The 26389-nt window shown below is 45.4% G+C and overlaps 1 protein-coding gene and 1 long non-coding RNA gene across 5 annotated transcripts in view; one reads left to right on the top strand and one right to left on the bottom strand.

The window, feature by feature from the left end:
- LOC134144537 (uncharacterized) overlaps positions 1-26389 on the top strand; it is a 75870-nt gene that overhangs the window by 35382 nt on the left and 14099 nt on the right. The gene's annotated exons all lie outside the window — the stretch shown is intronic.
- The window catches only part of NTRK3 (neurotrophic receptor tyrosine kinase 3), a 232473-nt gene that overhangs the window by 7311 nt on the left and 198773 nt on the right, over positions 1-26389 (bottom strand). For 2 of the 4 annotated variants that reach the window (XM_062583546.1, XM_062583547.1), the window contains 2 exons: positions 25843-26086; positions 13908-13982 (listed from right to left, as the gene is read on the bottom strand). In XM_062583546.1, coding sequence (XP_062439530.1) covers positions 13908-13982; positions 25843-26086 — 319 coding nt within the window. The remainder of the gene's footprint in view (positions 1-13907; positions 13983-25842; positions 26087-26389) is intronic. The other 2 variants (XM_062583549.1, XM_062583548.1) reach the window with 1 other exon arrangement.

The raw sequence follows: 26389 nt of genomic DNA on the forward strand, positions 1-26389 counted from the left end.
CTTTGCTCTTTCAGTCTGCTACACCTTCCTGGTAATGAATTGAGCAACCACTGCATATCCTCAGAGCTGTTGAAGTTTCTTTCTTCTTACTGTCTCCATCTCAGCGTCTCAGTATCACCTACTAGTTTGCATTGCTTACTAGTGGATACTCCCAAAGGCATCATCTAGTCTACAGACACGTTTCTGATACTCCTGGGCATCTGAGCTTTGCTCTGAAGCCTTATTACACATCCAAGCCTGCAGACTGCAGGATAACCAGCCACTCCCTTTGAGCAGCTTATTGCTGTATTAGATCAGAGCCTTGGGGAACTGGGAGAGATTCGTAAGAGGCCAGCATTAATGACCATTGGGGGAGAGATAATTAGTTAATGCTAGTACAGCACTTTGAAGATGTAAAGCTATACAAGTGCTATGTACAAGCAGTATTACAAGACTCTAGGTTTGTCTGCTAGGAAGGAAAATTCATATCTTAGGAAAGAATTCTCCTTGTCCCAGCTTTCTGAATGATATCTAGCTGGTTAGGAAGGAATAAGATGACACTCCCCGATGAGTTTGCCAGTACAGCGACTAGTAGGGGAGTGGCAGTGCTCCAGCTAAGGTAGTGTGATGCATCAGCAGTTTGGGCCATTCTCAGTGAGACCCTGGAAATCAAAACCAGACCAAGGCTGAAAAGCCCCCATGAGAATTTTGGACTTGTGAGAATCCAGATCCTAACATGCTAAAGGTAGGGCTTGGTGGCCACCCTTGCTTTCCCTCTCCAGGCCACAAGGTAACTCCAGAGCTGTACCCTAAAAGCACCGTTCGGGGTTGGAGGACTGAGTTGTCCTTTCTGTGCTCACTGCTGAAGGTTGCTTCATGGTATTAAGTGACAGCTAAGAATGGAATTTTGTCTCTGGTATATGCTAAGAAGCTGATGCTTTATTTTCCTTCCTTGTGCAATTTTCTTCTCAACTTTGAAATAAAAGAGTTAGTGCTTTGCTTTTCTTGTTGGCCATTTGGCATTTCCTTTGCATGATCTTTAACAGCTTTCTTACAGCTACTGGCATACTTTGAGGAGGTTCTGCTCCTGTTGCTGCCTTGGGAAAGTCACAAGCAGTAGGTGTCTTCGTATGTGTGGCATTAGCTGAACTTCGCTTTTGCACGAAGTTTAGGTGTTTGAGTTTTATACAGAATCATGTAGCAGTGTTAGAGACCTTGGCACCATTTCTTTCCAGAAGAATACACTCAACAAATCAGCTCTTTTTAGATCTGAAGATAAGACACACATTCCTGAATTGCTGTTTTTGTTCCTGCTGCTGTGTTTACAGATGACCTGGGCTCTTAATTGCAGACCTGGCTACCAGCCCAGGCTGGGCTGCACCAGAACATATCTCCTTTAGACGTTAGCTGGATGATCCCTCAAAAATACTTAGCTCTGAACCTTCTCCCAGCAGCCAGATGTATTTCCCCATCAGGATACATTAATTCCTGCTGTGGGCAGTGTATGTTATTCAGCAGATCTGGACTGTTTTGTATGAGTAAAAGCCACAGGTGACTGGGTCACCTGAGAGGAAATGAGGACAAAAAAAAAGCAATGCAACTGAGAAACACGAAAAGCTTCTTTGTTTGGCAAAGCTGAACTCCTGGAGAAAAACAAACACAACTGCTGTAGATTGTGCTCTTGTAAGTTAAAGTTTATCAAATCTGGTTGGGGGGGGGGGTGAGAGAGTAACTTCTCAGGGACAAGGCAAAGGCTGTATGCAGTCCTTGCTGGAGAACTAGGATGAGATACTATTTCCTTGCCATCCATGCTGGACCCAGCAGACTTAAGACACCTTTTCCTCTCAGATGTGACAGGTTTTTGCCTGTGTGAGTCTGACAGATTCCTGGGCACCTTTTGTGAAGTAGAAGGATTAACCCTGACATGCCAGTCAGATTTGGGCTTTATTAAACATTAGCTATAGATTCTGTCCTGCACTTCCTAGTCATAACTGTTACCTCAATAAGCTCTTAAGTACCCAAGGGGTTTACTTCAGCAGTAGCTGTGTTCAAGTGCCTGTTGTGGCTGGATGTGATTTTCCTGAATACTATCTATTAGAATCATAGGATCGGTAAGGTTGGAAGGGACCTCTGGAGATCATCTAGTCCAACCTCCCTGCTCAGCAGGGTCACCTAGAGCATGGTAGACAGGGTTGCATCCAGACAGGCCTTGAATATCTCCAGAGAAGGAGACTCCACAACCTCTCTGGGCAACCTGGTCCAGTGCTCCATCACTCTCACAGGGAAGAAATTCCCCCTCACAGTCAGGCGGAACTTCCTGTGCTTCAGTTTCTGCCCATTGCCTCTTGTCCTGCCACATGGGACAACTGAAAAGAGTTTGTCACCGTCCCCTTCACACTCTCCCTTCAGGTACTTATACACATTGATAAGATCCCCCCTCAGTCTTCTCTTCCCCAGGCTGAAGAGGCCCAGCTCTCACAGCCGTTCCTCATAAGGCAGATGCTCCAGCTCTCTGATCATCCTCGTAGCCCTACGCTGGACTCTCTCCAGTAGCTCCATGTCTCTCTTGTACTGGGGAGCCCAGAACTGGACACAGTACTCGAGATGAGGCCTCCCCAGGGCTGAGGAGAGGGGCAGGATCACCTCCCTCGACCTGCTGGCAACACTCTTCCTAATGCACCCCAGGAGACCATTGGCCTTCTTGGCCACAAGGGCACATTGCTGGCTCATGGTCAATGTGTCACCCACCAGCACTCCCAGGTCCTTCTCTGCAGAGCTGCTCTCCAGCAGGTCAGCCCCCAGCTTGTACTGGTGCCTAGGGTTATTTCTCCCTAGGTGCAGGACCCTGCACTTGCCCTTGTTGAACCTCATGAGGTTCCTCTCCGCCCAACTCTCCAGCCTGTCCAGGTCTCCCTGAATGGCAGCACAGCCCTCTGGTGTATCAGCCACTCCTCCCAGCTTGGTATCATCAGCAAACTTGCTGAGGAAGCACTCTGTCCCCTCATCCAGGTCACTGATGAAAAAGTTGAACAGGATGGGACCCAGTACTGAGCCCTGGGGGATGCCACTAGCCACAGGCCTCCAACTAGACTCCACACCACTGATGACAACCCTCTGAGCTCTGCCTTTCAGCCAGTTCTCAATCCACCTCACTGTCCACTCGTCTAACCCACACTTCCTGAGCTTATCTAGGAAGATATTATGGGAGACAGTGTCAAAAGCCTTGCTGAAGTCAACGTATGCAACATCCATTGCTCTCCCCTCATCTATCCAGCCAGTCATTCCATCATATAGAATCATAGAATGGTAAGGTTGGAAGGGACCTGTGGAGATCATCAAGTCCAACCGTCAGCATAGCCTATACAGGGATTGAACCACGACCTCGGCATTAGCAGCATGTTTCAGCTTATCTAGAAAGAAAGGTGTTGGATGTAGCTTAGACTGCATTGTCATCAGAATTACTTTGACCTTAAAATCCCAAAGGTCCTTTCATGACTCTGAAAGGCAGCATGTTATGTGGCCACACCAGCCCCAAGGTTGAGCTGAGCTCTGGCTGATGTCCCAGATCCCTGCTCTTCTAAACAGCTCGAAAGATGGCATTGCAAACTCTCTCAAGATCATTGTTCTCAGCTTCAGGTCTCTCAGGTGTGTTCCTGGATATGCTGGTCAAGTTGCAATTTCTTGCATGAAAAAACTCCAATGTGATTCAATTACATCATTTCCAAGCAGAAGTTCCACAGATGTTCTTGTTTTCTTTCCACACACTCTATTCATGCTGTAAGAGCATCCTGGTTAAACAGTCACACTTGTTTCAGCCCTTTCATTCAGTGTAAATCCTTTGCCAGGGATGGTGGTGGCCGCAAGCAGGAGAAAGATCACAGTGTTCTAGACTGCTGTTGATCTATTAGGATGCTGGAGGGCTTTCAAGGGAGCAGGGTCTTTTCCTCTGCTGTTCATGCTGTCACAACCAGTGCTGATCATGAGCTTAAAAATAACTGACCAACTATAGAAAGCTTCCTGCAGACATTTCAGCTACTTTGGCCTTTTCTTTTCTTCACCAGCCATCTCTGCATGTATCATCTCCTCCACTTTCTGCAAATGGCAGATCTGATCTCCTCTTAATCCTCTGTCCACCTAATCATGTCTTCCAGTTGCAGGCACTGGTAGCACTGCAGTGTGGGGGATTGCTGCCTACCTGTCTGCATGCCAGTGATTAAAGGCATCTTACAGGAACGTGCAAGAGATCACAGGGCTTTTCTGTGATTTACAGCGTGCATAATAGCAACTAGGAGCTGTTTCTCCTACCCACATGCAGCTAACCTTGGTATGCCAGCCTTGCCCAAAACAGGGGAGATGCAGGTTTCCTGCTGCCAGAAGGAAGAGGGTTGGAATTCCTCAGAGAGACCATGGGCAAAGGAACCCAATGTCCCTACTGTGATGCAACCTAAGGAGCAGAGGGACATGCTCGGAGCAGGGAGAGCGGACCAGGCAGGGTTAATGTGAAGCTGAGAAGGAGGCAAGACCTTTCTGCTATCAGTAGGACTGTTTTGAAAGGGACTGGTTGTTCCCCCCAGATGCACATACTGTGTTTAAACATAAGTCTAAAAATAAAGTCTGCCATTCACATTGTTCTTCCTTACTTCATTTAACAATCTAGTTGCTTTATGACCTGTAATTCTGAATCACGTTGAATCAAGCAGTGTAATTTGCAAGCAGGGACAACATCCTTTCTCCCCCTTCCCCTCCTTTCTGCTCCACTGAGTGTGTTTTAATCCCACGGTTTTCAGCATTCCTAATGAGCCATTAACAAGCTGCCAATTACTTATGCAGATGAGGGGGGGGCAGACATGGAGGGGTGGCTGTAACTAGAGGTAAATTCTGCTACCTAAAAACTGCCTGAGATAAATCACTGCTGCTGTAAGAGCTGCCTGTACCCAAGAGTCCTCTCTGTTATATTATCTGCCATCTAAAACTGCCAGCGCTAATGCAGAGGATGGTTAAGAAAAGGGAAACAGAGGAATAATCAGACATATATTTTTAACTATGTTTGCCAATATTCTATTTGGTGTGCTCCCTACCACAGTTCACCCCTTTTGTTTTGTTCCCAGAACTCAAGAGAGCAGGAGCCGTAGGTATGAAAGGGCCATACAAACAGGCTGGAAAGGAGAAAAGGTCAGTTCCTTGCTTTCATATAAGAAAGAAATGCTCTGAAAACCAAGATCTCCAACTCTAGGGCATACATTGTGAGGAACTGCGGTCATGCCCTCTTCAGCTGTGGACACGTGGGGGCAGAGCAAGTGTGTCCAGGACCTGGCCAGCCGTCAGGGGTAGCAGCTGAGAAAGCCCCCACTGCTATAATTTGGAAAGCACTCAACAAAGAGGTCAGCAAGGCCCCACTGGCTCTGTAAAATCTTGTCCTAATGTGAGTGTCTTACCAGAACAAGAGGTGATCAGCCTCCAGACCCTCAAAGCCACCTACCAAAAGCATAGTATGGCACAGAATGACGAGCCCCTGCGCTGCAGATCTCAGGCAGCTGCAGGAAGAGGTAGTGCAAGGAGGGATTCACTGGTGGGAGACCATGGTGGTTTCCTGGGAGTCTCACCATACGGTTGCTGTGCAGAGGATTAACATGCAGGTGGTAGGCTGGTTGTCTTCCATGCCACAGCCCCAACATGGGCACCACCTCTGGGCTGTTTAAAAGCTGCTGACTAACCACCTTTCTCCTGGTCACTGTCCAGATAACAGTAGGTACTGGAAAGGCCACTCAAACTCCAGCTGTCAGCTAGTTAGTGAGGCACCATATGGATTTACTGATTTGGCTCCACAATGTTAGAGATCCTTATACCACACTACAGTTGTTTTTAGCAGAGATGCAATGTCCATGAAACAGCACAGCTGTCAGCTGGTTCCAACTTTAAAGGGGATCTGTCGCCTTTGAGGCCTGCAAGTACCAACAGAAATTATCCATGACTGATCTACATTATCATTTTGCAGTGAGCTGATAATACTACAAGAAGTGTTTAAATGTGCAAAAGCTAATCTGGTAAAGGATAAGTGAAACCATCATGCTGCAAGAAACATGTCCATCAGCATTCTACTTTTCTGGCTACAGACAGAATGAAAATCATCTCCATTTCTGGTTTGGGAAAGTAGGAAGAAGACTTGACCAATAAATCCTAAGCTGGTGATATAAAAGCAAAAAGTCTCATAATGGCTTGAGAAATGCCGCTTAGGAAATAGTAACAATAAAGCACTTGCATGTGCTATCACTCTATGCTAAAATGCTTTCGGATTGGTATCTCATAATCTCCCCTTCCATCGTCCCTCTCTCTGTCCTGACAGTGACTCCCCTCCAGGTAACTAGCAATACTCTGTCTTTGTCTGCAGCCAGGGCCATTCCTGACTGATGAGTACACATGATTTAGATAAGACTCCATTACTTAACTTCTGGATGCTAGATAATCAGTTCAACTGCCTTGGTATTAATCATAATAATATTCAAAATGCATTAGGCTTGATTCTTTGGAAATCTATTTCTTATTAATGTCAGATTCACTGAGCATAGGGCTGGCAGCACAGATACAGAAATTTAATGCAATGCAGGGCATGGGAACTCCCTGTACATGCAGTTCTTTTCTTTATATGCAGTAGCTCTGCTGGACAGTGGCAGCTGTCTGGCAGCTCCTGGTTTGTTGTCTGTGAAAGCCATCGAGTAGCAGTGACATACTGTGAGTATGTAGCCTGCTGGCTGACAAGCGAGTATCTCCATAAATCTATAACAGAATAAGGAGCTTTTGAGGGGGTTAGAAGCTCACATATGCTCATGCAAATCTTAATTGCATCTGTTGTATCCAAAACTGGGCTGGCAACCCAGAGATTTTTGTGCATTATCACAATACAGACATACAAAAACTGAACGTGTCTTCAAAAAAATAAATCTGCGCCTGCTTTTCTGAAAATTTATTGTACTTCAGACTACAGGCTGCAGCTTTAGTACTTTACCTAGATGAAAAACTTTCAGCAATATAGTAGATAGATTGTCCCTTCTTGACAAAATCTTGTAAGCCAATTGAGGACAGTTCCCTATGGTACACTTTCTAATCATCTATCTGGCCTATTTAGGCATTGGAGGTGATGGTGCTTCCCAGCTCCCTTTCAGGTAAGAGGTCTCAACCTCTAGCAGAGCAGTGGTTTCTCAGCAAGAAATCTTCACAGAAATATCAACCAACTTCAGAAAATGCTTATGCTTTCTCTCCTAATGAAGGCAGTGCAGGCACAGATGGCATCTCCAGCAAACACATTGCAAGCTGTGTTAGAATAAAGAGCTCATCTTTGGAGGCTGCAGTGTCACACCTACTAATGATGTGATTAAACTCATCAGTGCCAGTGGGAAAGCCGTGCTGGTTCTGGCACTGCTGAACGGAGAGCTGCATTTCATTGCAAACCCTCACACCCAGCGCACATGAGTTAGGTCACTCTAGAGGCACAGCAGTTATATGACGCTAATGGCTAAACCTGCTGAGGCCCAGGGAGAGAAAGGTTGCTCTGGACATGCCCTGCCTGAAGTATCCCTGTGAAAATGTGGTGTGACACACAGAAAGGCTGCACACAACAACAGGCAGAGGTGGGTGGGAGGAGGAGAAAGCAGTGCGGGATCTGCCTGAGCCCGGTTGTGATGGGGGAGCAGTAGCAGTGGGAAGCTGCAAGGCTAAAACCAGCAATAGCCATGATGGCGGCACATGTGCAAGATGAGGCTGAGATCTGGCTGCAGGATTCTGTTGGAAAACATGCTAAATTTCAATCAGAAAGATTTGAGAATCTGTTCTTCAGCAAGTTTTCCAGATGCCCTTTATCAGGATTTGCTAGAGTTCTGTGCATTTTAACCAATTTATGTTAAAACTCTTCCTCCCTGCTTTATTTAGCCAAGAACATAAATCAACATGCAAGCCCATGAATACAGGAACCTGGGTCCCAGCTGCCATTCGAGCCCTGAAGTGCTAAGAGGCCATAGCAGATATTGCTGTATGGAATCTGCCCCATTGCTCCCCTTCCGATAGCTAGCCAGACGCTCCATGCTGCAGAACCCAGTGGAGCCACTTTGCCAACCCAGCTCCCCATAGGACACACTGACAGGTTTCGCCATAAGACAGCCCTGCTCCTAGCCGGCCAGCACTCTTAACCAGATGAGTCTTCCTAATGGGGCCTCTAGACAGCAGCTCTCCATTAGGGTTAGCCACAAGAGGAAGGGGCGGAAGGAGAAAATAAGTCTAAAGAAACCACTGATTTCGCACGGTGTCTGGCAGGAGCATGTGCCGAGCAGATATGACAGCCCTCAGTTATGTCATTGCTGGGGCATTTGCTTCAAGGAGCGATGTGACTGCAAATGATGGGCTGAGAGCTTTGTGTGATTTCACTGGCTGGCTAAGCCACTCCCGTCCAAGAGGGTTAGGTATGTGTATGCAGCATGCACAGGCAATGACACGCATATCCATGTGCAAAACAGCTTTACAGAACAAAGAGTATCACTGAAAAAGTCCTATTAAATTCCATTCTGCCATGTTTCCTTTGCGAGCGAGGGCCATCAAGGATTTTATCAGGTTTTGATGAGTGCCAATCCAAATATCCCAGTGGGAAGTCCAGAGCTTTCCTCAGAGTCATGAGCAAATCTTTTCTACCTGATGGAAATTTCCTGCTTGCCACACTGATTTTCTCCAGCTTCATCTTCATCACATTATACCTTGTGCTGACTTCTATATACTTCTCTCAATAACTTTTTCTAACCTTCAGGCTCACAACTTTGTAAGTATTTGCAATCAGGTATCATATCTCCCCACTCTGGTCATTCCTTACCCAAACTATTCACATACTGTACTTTAAAACCTGCCTGAGAAATCAAGCCTCTCAATCTCTCTTCGTTTCCACTAGAAGCTGGTGACCTTGTGGATACTCTATGTAGGACTGAGTTAGGGACACGCAGCTACATAAAAAAGAGTATTATGATCACAATATAGCCACAAAGAGATTACCACTTTTTGCTCGTTTACGTGACAGTGTTGTGAAAATGCCTGGGAGGGCAGAGCCACACTCACCCAGCAGCTGTGCCTGGAGAAAGGGATGGATGTAAATTTGGGAGGGGAAAACATCAGCTCCTCCCACTCCAAATCAGCAGGATGGGACCACAGGTTCACAGGGCTTATCAGGGAGGGGGCAACCACGAGGCAGGTTCATAGGAACATCACTGATGCTTTCTCCGAAACCATCCAAATAAGCAAGACAGACACAGGCACTCACCGTTCGAAGCTGAGGTAAAACAGCCCAGAGATCAGCTGCCTATCTGACCCCTGATATCTTTATGGCAACTAAATATATTTGCATGCATCTTAGACCCACTGACATTGTTCCCTCTGCAAAACTTTGATTTTAATAGCAATCATAGCCATGCTTTTCAGATTATGGACTAATAAAATATTTTAATTTGTTAGGAACATTTGGATGGGCACTGCATCATTCTTATGACATTTAAACGGTGACCAAAAAAAAAAAAAAAAAAAAAAAAAAAAGCTTCAGAGAGCATTTCTTTCCCAGGAGCACTGAAATAAGAGTGACTAAATCCCACATGCTGGTATTCACATCAGCTCTATCAGCTCTGACACCTCCCATCAGAATACCTGCCAAGGTAAATAGGCAAACGTGGGATTCCAGTGTCCTAGTCGCAAACCTGTTTTTGCCAAGTGAGCCCTCCTCCTTAGTTGCTCTAGAAGCTTATGCTGTGCACTAATGAACCGATCAAAGCATGGATGACTACACGTGTATTGCTCTCAATGGAATGGGATCAGAACTAATGCGTGCTGCACCGTGTAACTCGGCTCAGCACTTTTGCACCTCTGCCTTTTTCAAATAGGCTACATTCACCTTATTTTTTCCCCCATTGCCTCATTCATTGTGCACTCTGTTTAATTAACAGGACTAGACTGTAAATCAATCAAATCAAGGGTCTAGCGCATGCATCATACTCATGGCATGCAGGATACAGTGTGTCACAAAGCGGAGTGTTGTGTCTAACCCCTTTTCTCTGTGTAGCATTTGTATGACTTAGAGTGAGTTAGACTGTGCTGAAGCAGGGGCATTTGAGAGGTGGAAAGCTGCCCTTGCAGCTGTGTGGGTTGAATTTTTTTCTGGCTTTTGTCACAGACTTTCTGTGTGCCCTTGGGCAATTCATCTGATGATAGCTCTGGGATTCACTTCCTAACCTGTAAAATGGGGAAATGCAACTCTGACAGCCCGAAGATGCTGTACAGGTAATGGTTGTAGAGTTAAGCAATAAGCCTGCCAAGAAGGAGAAAAATGGTCAAATATTTAGCTCAGGGTTAGTTACACCTGGCAGAAGAAATAAAGGGTAACACAATAACTACTGTGGAGAAGAATAGCAAGGAAGTTCCTTTGTTGAATGACTGCTTTTGCCTTGTACCTCAACCAGATCTCACAAGATTAACGGCAGGCGATTATGTAAAATCTGTACTACAAAGCATATGTAAGAAATGTGAGCTAAGGCCTTGCCATTCTCACTACCTGACCTTGCATCTTCCTTTTTGCAATCTCATCATTTTTTGTGGATAGGTTTTTCTGAGTGATTATTTTAAGAAAACTATGTTAAAATTCTTGCTTCTGTGCCAGGTACCTACTATTGAACAAACGGGCCATGACTAAGCATACACTGGAAATTAGGGGAAGCTACGAGTTAAAGCAGTGAGATTCTGGGACCGTCTTCCCTTAGGAGCACACATAAAGTGGTACTTGATTATGAGAAGGATAAATCTGATGTGATTAATGCAGCAAGGGATTGGATTTGATGATCCAGAGAGTCCCTTCCAATCCTCTCTACTCCTAATAACTTATTTTTAAGGAGGAGGGAGATGCTATTTTGATGGCAGACAACAGAGAAGTGTACAGATACCCACTGGTGGCTAGTAGTACTCCATTACACGTTTAACCACATCCCACCACCCTGAAGTTGGAATGAGTCCCTCTCCTGGCTCTGCCAGTCCTGAACATACCAAGGAGAGGTAGGTGCAAGGGTCCTACCTCCTTCCCTCTTTGCATTTTCCAGCCACTGAGAACTTTGAGAACTCACTCTCCTTGAACTGGTACAGCGAATGTCTCTGCTCAGAATTTCCTTGTGTTCTTCTAATGTACTTACCTGTGTCCTCCCATCACCATAATGACTGTGTCCCTTGTGTCCCTTGCATTTTTTTTTTTTTTTTTTTTGATACGTATTTCCTTGGTGAAGATGAGCAGGGATGGGATCACTTCTTTATACTGTGAAACTGAGGCATGGAAGGACCATTTGAATTGCCTGCAGTGCCAGAGGACCTCAGCAGCATAGAGAGGACCTGCAGCCCAGTCCAAAGCTGGGATCACTCTGCTGGACTGTTCTTCATCTCCATACACCTAACTGCGTTCTCTCTTTCATAATAGGAACGGCAGAGCAGAAAGTGTTTTGCAGCACATGCCTACACCAGTCTGGGACTCACGTCCTTCTGGCAAGACAAAAGGCCTGAGCTTGGCATTCCTGAGGGCACAACATGAGTTTGTTTCAGAAAGGATGCACAGTGAAAGTAGCTATATACCTCCCTCCCCGCCCTTGAATAGCTTTAATTCCTTAATTGCTACTTGCTAGTAACTTAAAATGCTGTGTTTCTGTATTATCAAATGGTACAAGATAAGCTAAGGGAGTTTGTTAATCAGTGCTCTTTCAAGGCTGGGAAAAGATAAAAAAAGAAAAGCAGCAACATGTTTGGAGATGGTGGCTATAAATATGAGCCAAGTGTTACCTGCTTTGTCATTTTAGCCAAGGGGAGGCTGTGCATATTATTGCTGGGCATGGGACTCTGAAAAAGAATGTGAAATAGTGCATAAAAAATGTAAATGAGAAGGGAAAGCTTTTCCTCTCCAAAACATGGCTATTCTCAAGGACATGCTGCATATCTCTTGGGCCTGATCATGCAGATAATACCAGGTGTAGCATTTCTGTGTGTGAGTACTCCACTGGCTTCCCCAGGGACTGTTCGGAGCAGGGAGCACTAAGCCCGGTGGTAAGTGGTTGCAGGATCAGATTCATAGTGTGCCAAGCATTTGGGATGAAAAGAGCTATAAAGAAGTCACATATTATTATGTCACATTGCAAAGGTCAACTCCAGTATTTGTTCTGTCATGAGGATATGATTGAAAGGCAAAAAAATAGTGTCAGGGCACAGGGGAAAATCATTTTTTAAAAACTGCCTTCAGGGCTGAGGATACAAAATTACATCAGTGCTTAGAACTAAATTCTCATCCACACCCTGCAATTCAATTTCAGCTCAGAAAGGCAGAAAAGTAACAAAATCGCCTTTTGGTGGCACGTCTGCTTATCCACTGACATATCCCCTGAAAAGTCAGCGATATCTAAATTCACACTCCCAGGTGATTTTGGCAACAGTCATAAACTGCCAGAGCCCTGCTCCATCATAGACATCGGGAGGGCTTTGCAGGAACCACTCAGCTACTTAACACCACATAGGCACGTGCTTAATCCCTGTCACCACCAGCTCTAGATGAGCCATGGTGACAGTGGGGAGAAGTTGTGCCATGGGACAGCTATTGTGCCCCCAATCCAGCAGGAGCATACACCTTCCCTAGCAATGTCATGGGGAGGTTGGGGTTTGGAGAACAGAACCCCTTCGCTCTCCCTACCTCCAGTAATTTGCCCTGATCACAACTGCATTGCAAATATTAATGCTCATCTCTTGGGGCTTGCTTATGTGGGAAGCTACTGTGAGACAAAGTGGGAAAGTCAGACAACCAGAGCTGTCCTGGCTTAGCTTGTGAGGGCTTGTGTTTGCTCTGCGTGAAGAGTGGGTTTGGGTGGATTAACATGATCCACATCCAAAGTTGACTCAAGTAGCAGCTCCCCAGCTTTCTGGATCAACAGAGCGCTTCTCTCTGCTCCAGCTGCAAAGCTGGACAGGACAGTTAAATTCAGTGTTCACTCTTTTTCATACACTTCTGCTTCCAGCAGAAGCCTTGCAGATTGCTGACAGTGGCTGTTGCAACGCTCTAACATTTGGGGACCCATCGGCCTCAGCCTCACTGCATAAAGACTCTGGTGTGCAGAGTGCACAGGCAGACAGGGGCTTGCCACTGCAGGAGGGAGGGCAGGATAAAAAGAGGAATTACCAGCCCTCGGCTAACTCGTGCAGCTCCAGTCAGCTGCGACCTTGGCAAACCTGTGCTTCTTTGTGCTGCCAGAGCAGCGAGCCTGCACCACTCTCCCTCATTGCCTCTCCACCAGGCAAGGGAGGGGAGAAGCACTGGGACAAGGACATTTCCAATTCACTCAACAATAGCTACGAGCACCCAGCCGATCAGACACCGAGGCTATGTCTATACTAGCAAACTGTACAGTGCAAAGGCTGGCGTGTGGTGGTTTGGCTGTTTAAAGGCTTTTCTGGTTTTGGTCCATGCCAATTAGATAGTGCCCAAGCAACTGGTGAGAGGACAACACAAATCAAGGGCAGTCCCAGCAAGCAGTGAGAATGCCACCTTATTCTGAGACATGGAGGGGGTTTAGCCACATGGAGGAAACCACGCTGTGCCGCATCGCTGTCTGGGCTGGAGTGGAGCCTGCGCCATTTGCTAGTGCAGACACAGCCTAAATGTCCACAGAGGAAGTTTGCACTGAGTTTTGCATTCATCCTGTGTGACAAGCCCCAGAGAGTTGCTATAGTAGACAGAAGCATGTGCAGTTCCCATCACACACAAGAGCTCCTTCACTGCCAAACACACTAAACGCGACCTAGTCCCACAGCCGGTCAACCCCACATGTCATTTCATGCTCAAGCGGCACAGGTCCCCAGCCTTCCAGCTGCCCCTGGTGTCGCAATGCACTCACTGTTGCAGCTGCCGGCGGTGCTAGTCTCTGTCGCTGCCACGCTGTGCTGCACTGGCCCTTCCGACGTGGCCCTTCCTGACAGTCAATGGGCGAAAACAGGGAAGGAGACAAACAAAAGAGAAGGGAAGGGTGAGAGAGGGAGGGAGGGATGGGGGGGGTGAAGTAAGAGGACAAGAAGGGAAAGGGTATGTCTTTAACAGAACCATGTGTCCTTCGCTGGCTGCAGCACACTGACACCACACAGCCCTCGCGTGGGGGCACAGGGCAGGCGAGGCCCTCAGATGCTGCTTGCTGCGGCCTCGCACCAGCATTTGCACCAATGCAAAGGGAGTGCGAGGGGCAAGCATTGACGATGGTAAGAGTTGAGGGGGCTTCAGCCTCCTGAAATATCCTCTGGCTTGCAAAGTAACATCCCTTGGAGAGGCCTGATTCCCTCTCTGCTGAGTCTAAAGGACAGTGGAGTGTTTGGGAGCCCAAACTGCTCCTGTGTAGCTAGTTCCCAAGCACCCTGCTCCTTACTCATCGCCAGTCCCTTGGGTATGGGGTATGGACACATCTGCGCCAGCAGAACAAGATCCAGGCCTGATGTCTTTACTCAGACAAGTGCAGCCTGGGAGCATTTTGCTTGAGCAAAGACCGCAGGCTGCATGCTTTGTGCTCACGATGGGTCGCTAACTCAGGGGCAACACGAGGTGTCCAGGACCTTTCTAACCTGGGGCTTCTTAGGTAGGACCACAGGATCAGGCATGTATAATAGCAAGCCAGCATCAGCTAAGCTTTTGAGAAGCCAGTTTATATTTAATAGTGGGACAACATAAAGTGGTCATGTAGGTGTTATTCCTGTGCCATAGAGGCCCCCATGTATGGGGGACAACAGAAGGCAGCAAGACACACACTCTTGGGACAGCAGAGTGCTCAAGGTTCAATTGGCAGATGGATGCCTCCATCTGGAAGGCTGCTTTCTTGGTCAGGACAGCTTTTCTTTCTGGAGCACCTTTCATCCAAATTGCTCCAGGCTTTTTACAAAAAGTAAATCTTCAGCGTGACTCTGATGCAGGGTACAATTACAGTCATTTTGCAGCCAGGATTAAGGGCATCGTTGGCCAAATGTCCCTGTTAAGAAGCATCGGGTGCATCACCCTACTTTTCTCCGAAAGTGTTCCTCCCCTCCATGCTGTTACTGGTTGGGGAAGGGAGAAAGGACCCCAGCCCAGAGGCTTCTGATCACCTGCAAACCTGTCAGCACTTGCAAAATTGAGCCCTACAAAAGGACAAGGGTAACAAAATAATGGAGCAGAAAATACAGCACTGTGTTTTCCATGCATCAAAGCAGGAAAGATTTAGGGAACGGGAGGGAGGAGAAAGGGTGGGAATCTCAGGGCACAAATTCAGAGTGAATGACTAGCATAAAGTCTGTTGATTTTCTAATGAGATAACTTTGCTGCTACTCGGACAAAAAGTAGAAAAGTCCCACCATGAAAGGGCAGCTGGTGAGTGCTGCAGTCTCGGGGGAGGCTTCTCGATGTGGTACTTAGGAGTGTGGGCTGATGGCTGCCAAGGGAAAACCAAAAATTGGGGCTTAGGGTCTGTCCATCTAGTCATTACCCTGAGCACCTTTCTGCCCTTCACCAGAGCTGAAAACTGAGCTGTTAAATGTAGCTGATGGCTTGTTCTGTTCAAGGAACTGCCCTACGAAAGCCTGACTAGCCTCCCAAATGCTTTGCTCCCTTCCTAAAAACTTGAACTGGTTGGGGGTAAGGCTTACAAAATTGTTTCATGTTGCTTGCTTAAATTGCCACTGCATTACAATGTTACTGTTAGGGGAAAAAGAAAAGAAAGATCTACCACAAAAAGCCGCATCCTAAAGCCAGCTGTGGCAGAGGTATGGGCACTGGAAAGAAGCAGAGCAGATGAAGTCGTCAGCAATGAAAAAACCATCAATATAATATAGTGCAGAACAAAACAAATTCTACCTCAAACATAGAGCTGAAACATCTTCCTTTGTCAGTTCTATTACCATGCATTTATTCCAAAACCAGATAACTAACCCAGAGAGTAACCCAAACCTGATTTATTCCTCCATCTAAATAAATACAAAGAGGCAGACGAATCTGACTGTAAAAACACTGATCTCATATGTTTTCCTTGTATGTATTGGAAAAAGTGGGAATGGAGTTTCTGCCTTGCTGCCAGGGGATGTTGGTGAGGCATTTGAGTTATAGATATTGTATCTTGTCACTAATGAATGCAGGGAACTAAAAGGGATTTGGATTTTTTTAATGCTTCACATTAATTGATAATTTGGTCTCAGAATCCACAGTGGAACACAGGATTTGCTATATTGGATCAGTCTACTGGCCCATAAAATCTGGCATCTTGCCTTCATGATGCTCAGAAAAATTATCATCCAGTGTCTGTTTATAAGGTTGTTGACCATTTTTGTAAGGCCATAGGACTGAAACAGAGAAAAGGTCTTTTTGATCTCCACAGGGTGCCTCTTCAAACCCTGAATTATGGGTTTGGCAAGGCTTATGACGCTCCCTGTATTACATCTCCTTAATGCAGGGAAGAAACTCTGTAACTAAGAACATTTTCAAGAGATATGCTGCTGTTTTTCCTCTTGGTCATCACATCCCAAATAGTGAGAAGGTGAACTTGTGTTATCAAAATGCAAAGGAGAATACAAATTGGGGTAGAGCGGGGTGGGGCGCGCATGCCTTGTACTGAGCAGAATAATATTGGTTAGGCAGTATAAAATTTTCCATCATTAATTCATTTTGCAATCTTATCATATGTTGCCCCCATAATTGGATGGGGAAGAGAGAAGTGGAATCACTTAAGCGTTCAAATCTCAACACACACCAAGGAAGGATTCCTATTTCTGCGTGTGTGTAATTTTGTGCATCGTTGCCCCTTGATTGTACATTGAACATGCTCTCTTTGACAGCCTAGCCCTAAACAGCCTGTTTATTAAAGACAGCTGCTTGCAAATAGGGGCTTTTTCTATCCAGCTGACTTGGAGAAGGGGCTCTCTGTGTCTGTGAAAGAGACTGTGGAATGGGGGAGGAGGGTGAGAAGGGGAAAGCCAGCAAGAATTCTGACCAAGCAGCAATCAGGAGGGGGGAAAAAAAGAGAAGAAATGGTTTCTTTCCATGTAGATGTCTTAATTAAGAAGGACAAGATGTTGGATGTTAAATTTCCTAGTGAGGGCTTCAGCTTGTCTTCAAGCAAAGCCTTTCACACTTAGGAAAATCTTCAAATCTATCACTTAAAAAGCCACTACTCCTCTCCACACATTAAGAAAAAAAAAAAAAAAAAAAAAAAAGGCAAGCCAAGTCACTGCCATCGAGCGAGCTTGTAAGTTCTCTGCCACCAGTTCTCCCTGCAAAGTTTGTGACTGTTCCCCGTCTTCCCTGACTGATGAGTGATCTCACAGCTGCCTCCACAGCAATGAGTGCCAGGACTGCTCTCCTGTGAAAAGGTAGGAGGAGGCAGCCAGCTTCAGGACATGGTGAGGATGTGGGTCTCACAACCTGGAGAAGGTTTACACCTCCAACTCTTCCTCAGTTTCAAGTGGTAGTGCTTCTTCCAGACTGTGAACAGTTCCTTTTCTCATGCTCAGAAACACACACGCTGTTTTTCATGCATCTGGGGCTTGATTACTGAAGCTCACTGGCATATGGTTCTCCACCTTCTTTTGATCTACCTACACTTTTAATCAGGCCACTTTAGTAACATCCAGGAACCATCTGCTCCTCTGGCCTGTCCCATGCAAAATCCTTTCTTGTTTTTTGATGATGTCGCAGAGGAGAGTCACAGGAGAGTCTCTCTGATTTGAAACTGGCCACTGTGCTCTATGTATCTCATAGCTTTTAGGCTAATAGTATATCCAGAGGGGGGAAGAGGAAAGAATGGAGGACACTGCATGCAAGCTGCCTCTAGCAGGTGGATATTCACTTAAGGACTGCTGCTGGACAACATAAATTGGAACAAGAGTAAAAACAGTTTCACAGAGGGGGAAAAAAATTCAAGGTTAGGTATGGATCACAAGTACTTTGCTTTGCCTCTCTAAATCCATTTGCTGCCCCCAGAAAAAGCAGAGAATGGAAAATAATCCTGCCCTTCTTAGTTCAGTTTTATTGAAAGGGAAATGCACTGAAGAAAAAGGCTCCAGAAACCTCAGCAGAAAACTTGCTGTCTCAGGTTATCACAGCAGAGGTGAACAGGCTTGGGTGAGCTTGGCTACATGGAGAAACAATCCCAGATCTCTGAACTCAGCTGAACCTCTGACTTCTTGGGCTCCAACCGCCTGGGTCCAAAATTGGATGGTTATTCACAGTAGCCTTTCCCAGCTCCCCAGGGTGCAGGGATCAGGCTAGGCAGCTTGTGCGAACAACCCAAGGTTCAGCCAGGCTGGGGCCAGACCTCAACAGGAAAAGCTTAGGGGTGAGTATAAGAGCAGATCTGGCCCATGGCAGTATGCTCTGCAATGGTCTTCCAGTCCGCAGTAATCAACGGCACAGAGATTTCCTGAAACAGAGGAGGGTTTTTCATTTTCATATCCTATAATGGATTGTATTTCTTCCACAACTCTGTTCTATCACTTTTTCCACCTTTTTCAACTGCTGGCACTTACAGTCTTGTGTGACAAGGAACTCCATCAGTTTACTACCCACAGTAGCTCCTCTGTTTGATCTGAACCTGGCACAAATATCAGCAGGTTTCTAGGTCAGGACATGCTGCCCAATAAATAAATCCTCCCTATTTGGCTACATCTGTGACCTTTGCAAATAGAAGCTCAGGAGTTAAAAAATAGCAAGAAGCTAAATTGAAAGTCTTTGAACTTCCCTAGGTCTCTGGAGGGCAGTTGGGCTGCTGGGAGAAAGCAAACACCTCAACTAAAACTTCTGGGAACTGCACTGAACTTTGAATGAAAAATCAAAGTGAACCTTCAGACTGTATTAAGAAAAAAAAATAGCCAAATGACTGTCAATACTGTGGCGATGTATGCTGAGAAGAGGAGAGCGTGGAGGTCAAGTACCACAGCAAGGCGTTTTCATTTGCCTAACACAAACTGCTCTTTTGTTTCTGTGTTTCAAACATGTCACTAGATTGTGAGAGATCTTCACCAGCCACATCTCTCTCATTACTGAAATGAAATAAATGGCAAGAGCATGACAACAGCAACCCAAGCATGAGAAGGACAGGTAGACGTTGGGAAAAGAGGGGGGAGGCTGCAGGTGGAGTGCTTGGCAGGGTGAGGAATTAGGGCAATTACCGTTTCTGAGAAAATGCCAGAAATGCAACACAACCTAATCTCGCCAATTAATTGCTCTGCACTTGAGCTGCTTTGTGTGAAGGGCTCTTAATGTTTCAGAAGGAGGAAGGGGTTGGAGTAAAGACTCTTCAACATTTTTTTTCCCTTCAGTGGAGAAGTGGGGAAGGAGTAAGGAAAAAATATCTGATTAAAAGACAAGATGATGCTGTTATATCTGCCTTTCAGGAGATAAGAAACCATGTTGCAAATTCAATTTTCAGAGGTTTTATCAGAACAGAACATGTTTAAAATTACACTAACTTTTCCTACGCACAGAATACACCAGAATAGCATGGAAACACCTACCACACATAACCACACCTGAGTACTTCCCTCACCTGCCCAGTTTATGGCCCTACCACAAGTTCAGGACAACTTTGCTCTTTTGCCTCCAAACTGCGAGTAAGGGCGGTAGTGAGGCATGGTGCTGTGAGCCACCCACACCTTGCAGGGCAGCTAGGGCTCACACGGAAGGATGAGCAATGAAAACAAAGAAAGAAATGTCAAATTAGGGTCTAGGGTGAGAAATAAAAAGATGCTAAGAATGCCATATAATAACTTCAACAGTAGATGCAGGCTCCTATTCATAGCAAAACTGTAGGACTACTTTACCTGGTTGGCCCATCTGTGTCAGTTCTAGGAGTCTCCAGGTAACATCTTTAAGGTACCATGAGACTTTCATGCCCTTACTCATTTAGATATGACAAAGCAGGGCATGTTCTCCAGGATCCTAGCTGGCACAGGAGAAAATTAAAGTACTTTTCACTTCTTGGTCCTTTCATCAGTAGAACATAAATTTATAGACGTGAAACCTTCCCAACTGCCTGGGAGAAAGGTTTCATTTTCAGGGCTCATTTCTGGATGGACAGCAAGGTGCTTGAAAGGAGTCAGCTTTCTCCTCCTCAGGGACTGCTTGAGAGAGCTTGCACTATCGACATTTCTGGAGAGAGAGCTAGCCACTAAGAGAGCTGGGCAGTGATTTCATTCTGCTAGGAATGACCTCTCATGCTGTAAACATGCTGTATGGGATGGAAAACAAAGCAACAAACAGAGCAGCAGAAGCATGAAAACAGGTATTGTATGGTTGAAGGATATATATAGGCATTAAGAAGCCATGGAAAAGATGCCCAAAAAATGCTGGTGGGTAGACTACAGCTAAACCACTGTACAGAATTTTTTGGCGATGTCTGGGCCTGCCTTCAGCGAGGTTTAGGAACCTGCCTTTGTCTGGAGGAGTCTAGGTCAGACTATCAACTCTGTTTTCAATGTAAGGCTTCTCTATTAAGTCTTATCTACCATGCTGAATGAGTCTCCAAAGGAGCATGACCCAGGCAACTATGAAGCCTTAGTGATCGATTACTCACATGGAAGCTTCACTGGAAAAATAGCTGATAGTAGCCCAGGAAAAATAAAACAATTTTTAACTCTATGGGAGAAGAAATAAAGCTGGAGATGATCTAGATGGGAGAGGGTCATCAGGAGGCAGATGGCTATCAGGAGGTAACCTGACAGTGGATATTGAAAATTATAAAGAATATGAGGTTTTATTTAGCCATTGTAAAGAAAGAGAAGCAAAAAATGTTAGCAAGAGAAAGACAGTGTAACCCTTCAGGCTTCAGAGGAGGACACATCTTTTTAAAGAACTCTAATTTAAGGCCAAAGTCATGGCAGAAATGTTGTTCTGTCTCTGATGGTCTATGGATGTGAGAGCCAAGGTTCATAAGAAGAGATATTAATCTTTTACTAAACCAACTGATATCACTGAAAATAAAAAGCTCAGAGAGGGCCTGTGTGTCTAAAATTCCTTCTTTTTCCCCCCTCCAAAAAATTTCAGATGTTCTAACAAAAGCTATTACTTCTTCCTGCAAACCTTGTCTCTCCACAATCCAAAGAACACTCCAGAGTGCTAAGGATACAGAAGTTGAAAGCATTTTTTATTACTATGTTTGGCTCTGTATTGCCAGAAATAGAAATGTATTTTCAGAACCCTTTGCAAATCCCTTGTGTAACTTTTTTGACAAGTGGGTGTCATTTGTGTGATGATCCGTAACCCGGACTATGCTCAGGAGAGACCTCTGTAAAAGTATGCATTTAAATTCCCTAGAGGTTTCAAGCACAGGATTTGAGGCAGGATGCCAGAAGGGTAGGACATAGGAGACCTGGAGAGAGGAATATCTGAATGAAAGTTAAAGTCTGTATAAATCCTTACCCTACTGGACCTAAGACTTCACTGCTGATGTCCCACCCATGTTAGGACATAACCGGCAAAATTAAAGACTGTGAACTAGGAAGTAAGACTGTGCTTTCTACTAAAGATGAAGAAACATTGCCTCTTCTGTAGCTTACTCCATAATTAGCAACTCCAACAATCCTGAGCAACTGCCACATAATTTTGTTTTGGACCTGGATTTTTCATTTGAGGGGAAAAAGGAAAATGATCTGGACTTATACTGCAGCACAGATGAAGTCTGAGCTGCAGCCGGGCTCTAAGGGGATGTCATACCCTGGTCTGCCGGGTAAGAAAAAGCCCTGGAGGTCCTCAGCCTAGCGCTGATGATGCTCCTGCTCTGGACGACCCCCCCTGCCCTGACGTGACATCCCTGGCGTCCCAGGCAGCTCTGGGCATGCACCATGCACCTGACGCTGCAGGCCCGGACTTGACACTCAGTTTTGCTAAAGGCACAAAGTACCTGACCTGCAGCATCCCACCGCCTGCTGTCACAGTCCTGAGTCATTCCTAAAAAAGAGTCTGCTTACACATTTTTGAAAGAAAAAGCAAGGAAGAACAATCTGCCCAAGCCTTTTCTCTCCAATCCATCCTGCCTTTCTACAGAGACCCAAATGAAAGATTACATGACAAATTAAATCAATGTGTTGCAGAACTGTTCCTTCAGCATCCCGGCCTTTTCTCTTCACCCAGACAGTAGGATACTTCTCCCTTCCTTTCTAGTCCCACCTCCTTTCTCTGCTTTCTAATCAGATGCAATTTCACCTTGGGAGCCCAACCTATCACCTCCATAACCATCTCCTCTCCATCGTATTGAAAGAAAGTTTACAGACAACAGTTAATGGGATGCCTCTATGCTGCACGTGGAAAGGGAAGCATCTGTCTTCAGCCTGAACACTAAGAGCCTTGCAGAGAAGCAAAACTATTCTGTCTTCTGCTTTTGTTACACAAATGTTTGTTTTCTGTATCCGAATGTGTAACAGGAAATTAAGCAGTTCACCTTTTAAAGCATTTTTACATCCCACAAATGCAGGAGCCAGATGGCGTTTTTTCTTTGTTTTAAAAGATTAAAAATGGGAAAGAAAAGCAATGCCTAGGAGTTAATCCTCAGCCTGGAACACGTTCACATATCCACATGCCCAGTTATCTTTGCAAACTGGGCCTGGGCAGGAGCAAACACAGGGACACAGCAGACTAAAGTAAACATCTGCCTACAGAGAGCTCCAGACCTGTCACTTTGTGTCAGCTTTCAGGTGGAATCCTTCACTGTATTCCCAGAAAATGATAAATTATAGTATTCTCCCAAGGCTGCAGCCTGGACGCACAAGCAATTTTGTATAGAAATCACTTGAAACAGAACTTTGCTCCAGGTCCTACTGCTGGGCATGGCAGACTGTACTGATGATGGAAAGGTGTTGTGCAAAAACACTGAAAATCAAATCTGGGGAGTTTTACCAGACAGGTTGTAGATGTGACAAGGGGCAGTACCAAAGAGTTTCAAAATTCTTCTCTTAAGCCACATCTCCACCTTCCACAGGGGAATCCCAGGAGCAGTTTGGTTCTCACGCTTGGACTCATTTTGGTTTCTCTCTGTACCAGTATCACAATCACTCAGAGCATCTTGGTGAATTTTGTGATGGGGACATGCACTTGAAAGGACTGTCTCAGAAGCCTTGACAAACCAGTTTTCATGCAAGGGATGTCAGGAATTAAAATTGCAAGGAAGATAGACTCAGAATATGAATGTACAATTGCTGTTAAGCCAAATTGTTTCTCTTATCCACACTTGCACGAGGAATTGAATGCCTCTTCATACTATAGTATAGTCAAGTCTAACACAGTCGATTCACATGAGTCCCATGTGGCTCTACTAGTGTCATATCTAAGTTTGTGTTTAGAGGGTTAGCTATGAGTGCTTGTAGGGAACTCAGAAGTGCAAGTGGCCACGTAGAAACCAAAGAGCTTTCCCAGTTCAGAGATAGCATGGCTCATGTTCCTGCCTGCAGGGAGAGCAGCTGTACTAGAGCAGAGGGAGAGCGGAGGATAATTGCACAGACATAATAGCTGGGTGCAGCCATAATATGGGTAGGGGGAGGCAGGTGGGGAAGGCCAGAGACTGTCACATAACTGAGAATACACCAGAAGCTTGACGAATGTGAGAGACTCCATGTGCTCTCTGGTAAACACATCCCTCAAGGTAGAGATTACAAGAGACTGAGAAATTAAGTATCTGAGTTCTTCTCATGCTCTGGAAGGAATGTGGCTAGGCTGTGGCTGAAGGAGGGATGAAGGACATTTGGTTCCTGCAGTTCTGCTCTCAGCTTTGGGGAAATATGGCATGGGTGGGCTTCCCAGCTCTGTCATTGAATCCTAGTTTGGCCTTGTGCAACTCATTTAAACCTTCTGTTCCTCATGCATTAGCATGAATATGGGTAATCAAAATCACTTTAGTTTGCTAGGACCCCCCTTAAGGCAGAGAAAAGGTCTATGTGCATGCAAAGCATGGACTTTCTGATCAAAAATTTCAAAAGCAACAAAAGTCAGTAAAAATAGAGAAGAGAAAATCGCCTAAGAACAAAATTGTCTTTCTAAGGCTGATCTGGTCTGAAGTTCAGCTCTCCTTCCGGTAAACAGGTGATAACTAGTTACTGCTTTGGTCATGCATGACAAGTCACATAAGCAGAAAAAAAGTCCAATAAAAAAGCCATATGACACTGCACATGAGAGTATGGAACAGTTCCCAACCAAGCATTTTGCACAGAAAAGATGAGGTCTATGAGACACTATTATGGAGAAGGCAAAAAAAACCCGATATGGTACATTGGTCTAGGAAGATCTTTGCAATTCTCATTTCTTGGGGGACCTCTCTCATTGCAGAGAAAGCTCTTGGTGCTTCAGGTACACAACCTCTGCTGGGATTTTCTCAAACATCGTGATACTGACTATGGTTGACTTTAATTCTAACATTGGTCTGAAGGAAAGGAGTCAGGCCAGAGCATGGGTAATCATATGGACTGGCTTCTCATCCTCCTCTTGGCTCTGCTTTTCCCTATTTGCTACTTACTGAAGTTTCTGCAGTGATGCTCCCTTGGCCACCTCTCTTCCCTGTGTATCTCCCTTTCCCAAGACCTTTTCCAAACTTCCCAAGCTTTTGTTCTTTCTTGCATAGTGAAGGTCTGTTACCAAAGGTTGGTAATTAAGCTTAGTGTCAAGCCAATGTCCTGGACTTGGAAAGGTGGTTTTTGACTTAGCAGAAACTTGATCACGTTTTCTCCTCCCTAGTGCAGTAACTCTGCTTCGTATCTGTCCAGCGAGCCAGTACATAAAAGAAGCCTTTAACAAGATCATAAGTCAATCTCTTTTAGGGAGCTGACAAAAATCAGCCTCAAAGTCAAACAGCCATGTTGTAACTAGAAATAAACTAGCCTTAAACCAGGCACCAGACAAGGAATCTCTTCTCCTCAGCCTGAAAAGACCTTCACTGGTACTGGATGGCCCAATGACAAATCCTTCCTCCAGTGTCCTTTAAAAGCTTTACACATCATAGCTTTTCCCACAGTTGAAGAAGGATGAGAAACATTTCCCCCCTGGGGATACTGCCATCCCAGGCAGATATGGCAGTGCAGATTGGCACAAAGGGAATGTGCAAGGCAACGAACGGGAAAGTGTGAGCATAAATCATAGAAGATATGACTGGAAAAGCATTCCTGACTCATTGAGTCAGTCCCCAGAGACTAGTGCAGGATTAGCCTCTGCACTAAACTCAGGCATTTTTATCCAGTCACTTCCTGAACTTCTTTAATGACAGCCCCTCAGCAACCTACCTCTGGCAAATTATTCCATTGTCTAAATGATGTCCCTTCTGGAAAAAAGTGTTTTGAAGTCAAGCCTGAATTGCCTATTATTTCCTCTTTCATATTTTATGCACTTATCAGTCAGTCTTTCAGTTGCCTTTTCTCTAGGCCCCTGTATTAAGTTTCTTTAATCTAACACCAGAGGTCACAGCCTGTATTCTTTTAATCATCTTTGTCACCCTCTTTGGAGTACCTTTAATTTATGAAATCTTCAAAAAAAGAGAAAAAATTAAAAGAATGTAAAAAAAGAGTGACTTCAGAGCTGATCCAAAGTGAACTGTGTGCTGGATTATCAGAGACAGCTCTGTGTGTAGGCAGCTGCATGGATGTCTGAATTGTATGTATGCCTAAGATTGTAAAGGAACGAGGACAATGGTTCAGGAATCAGGCACACACCAGTTGGCTGGTGGACATCCATGTGCATGTTTCAGTGAAGGAATAATTAAGTGGGTGAGCTCAGAGCTCCAATTGATTTACTGTAATATTTCCTAATCTCTCTTTGCTCTGAGCATCAAACTGCTGCTGGAGCTGCCTTACCCTGTAGTAATCAGTGCTGTAGACATCTCTTGACATCCCAAAGTCTCCAATCTTCACCAGCAGGTTGGCTCCAACTAAGCAGTTCCTTGTTGCCAGGTCTCTATGGACAAAGTGCTGGGAGGCAAGGTACACCATTCCAGAGGCGATCTGGCTAGCGATGTGGAGCATCTGGGATAGCCCTAGCTCCCCTTTGGCTTGTCGAGGCTGCCCATCCACGAGGATCATAGCATCTGGGCCATGTGCCCTATAGGGAGGAAGAAGCAAAAAGCATAGAGTTGGGTCTCCAAAGTGACCAGGAGATAGGAATCCCACACGGTCTCTGTTCCTGCTCTGGTGGGGATTAACCCCCAACTTTCTGCTTGGTGAAGATGTACACACAGCTCCAGTGGAAAGAAAAACGGAAAACTTAAAAGAACAGGAGCTTGGGAGAATATTTGGTGGGTGAGTCCCTACATCATTCTATGAGGTGTCCTACATCCTTCTCCTATCCTTACACTTCTCCAAGCAACTTCTTATGGCCACAGATGGAGACAGACTCCTGGGATAG

This window comes from Rhea pennata, chromosome 10 (assembly GCF_028389875.1).
Source record: "Rhea pennata isolate bPtePen1 chromosome 10, bPtePen1.pri, whole genome shotgun sequence".
Lineage (NCBI taxonomy): Eukaryota > Metazoa > Chordata > Aves > Rheiformes > Rheidae > Rhea > Rhea pennata.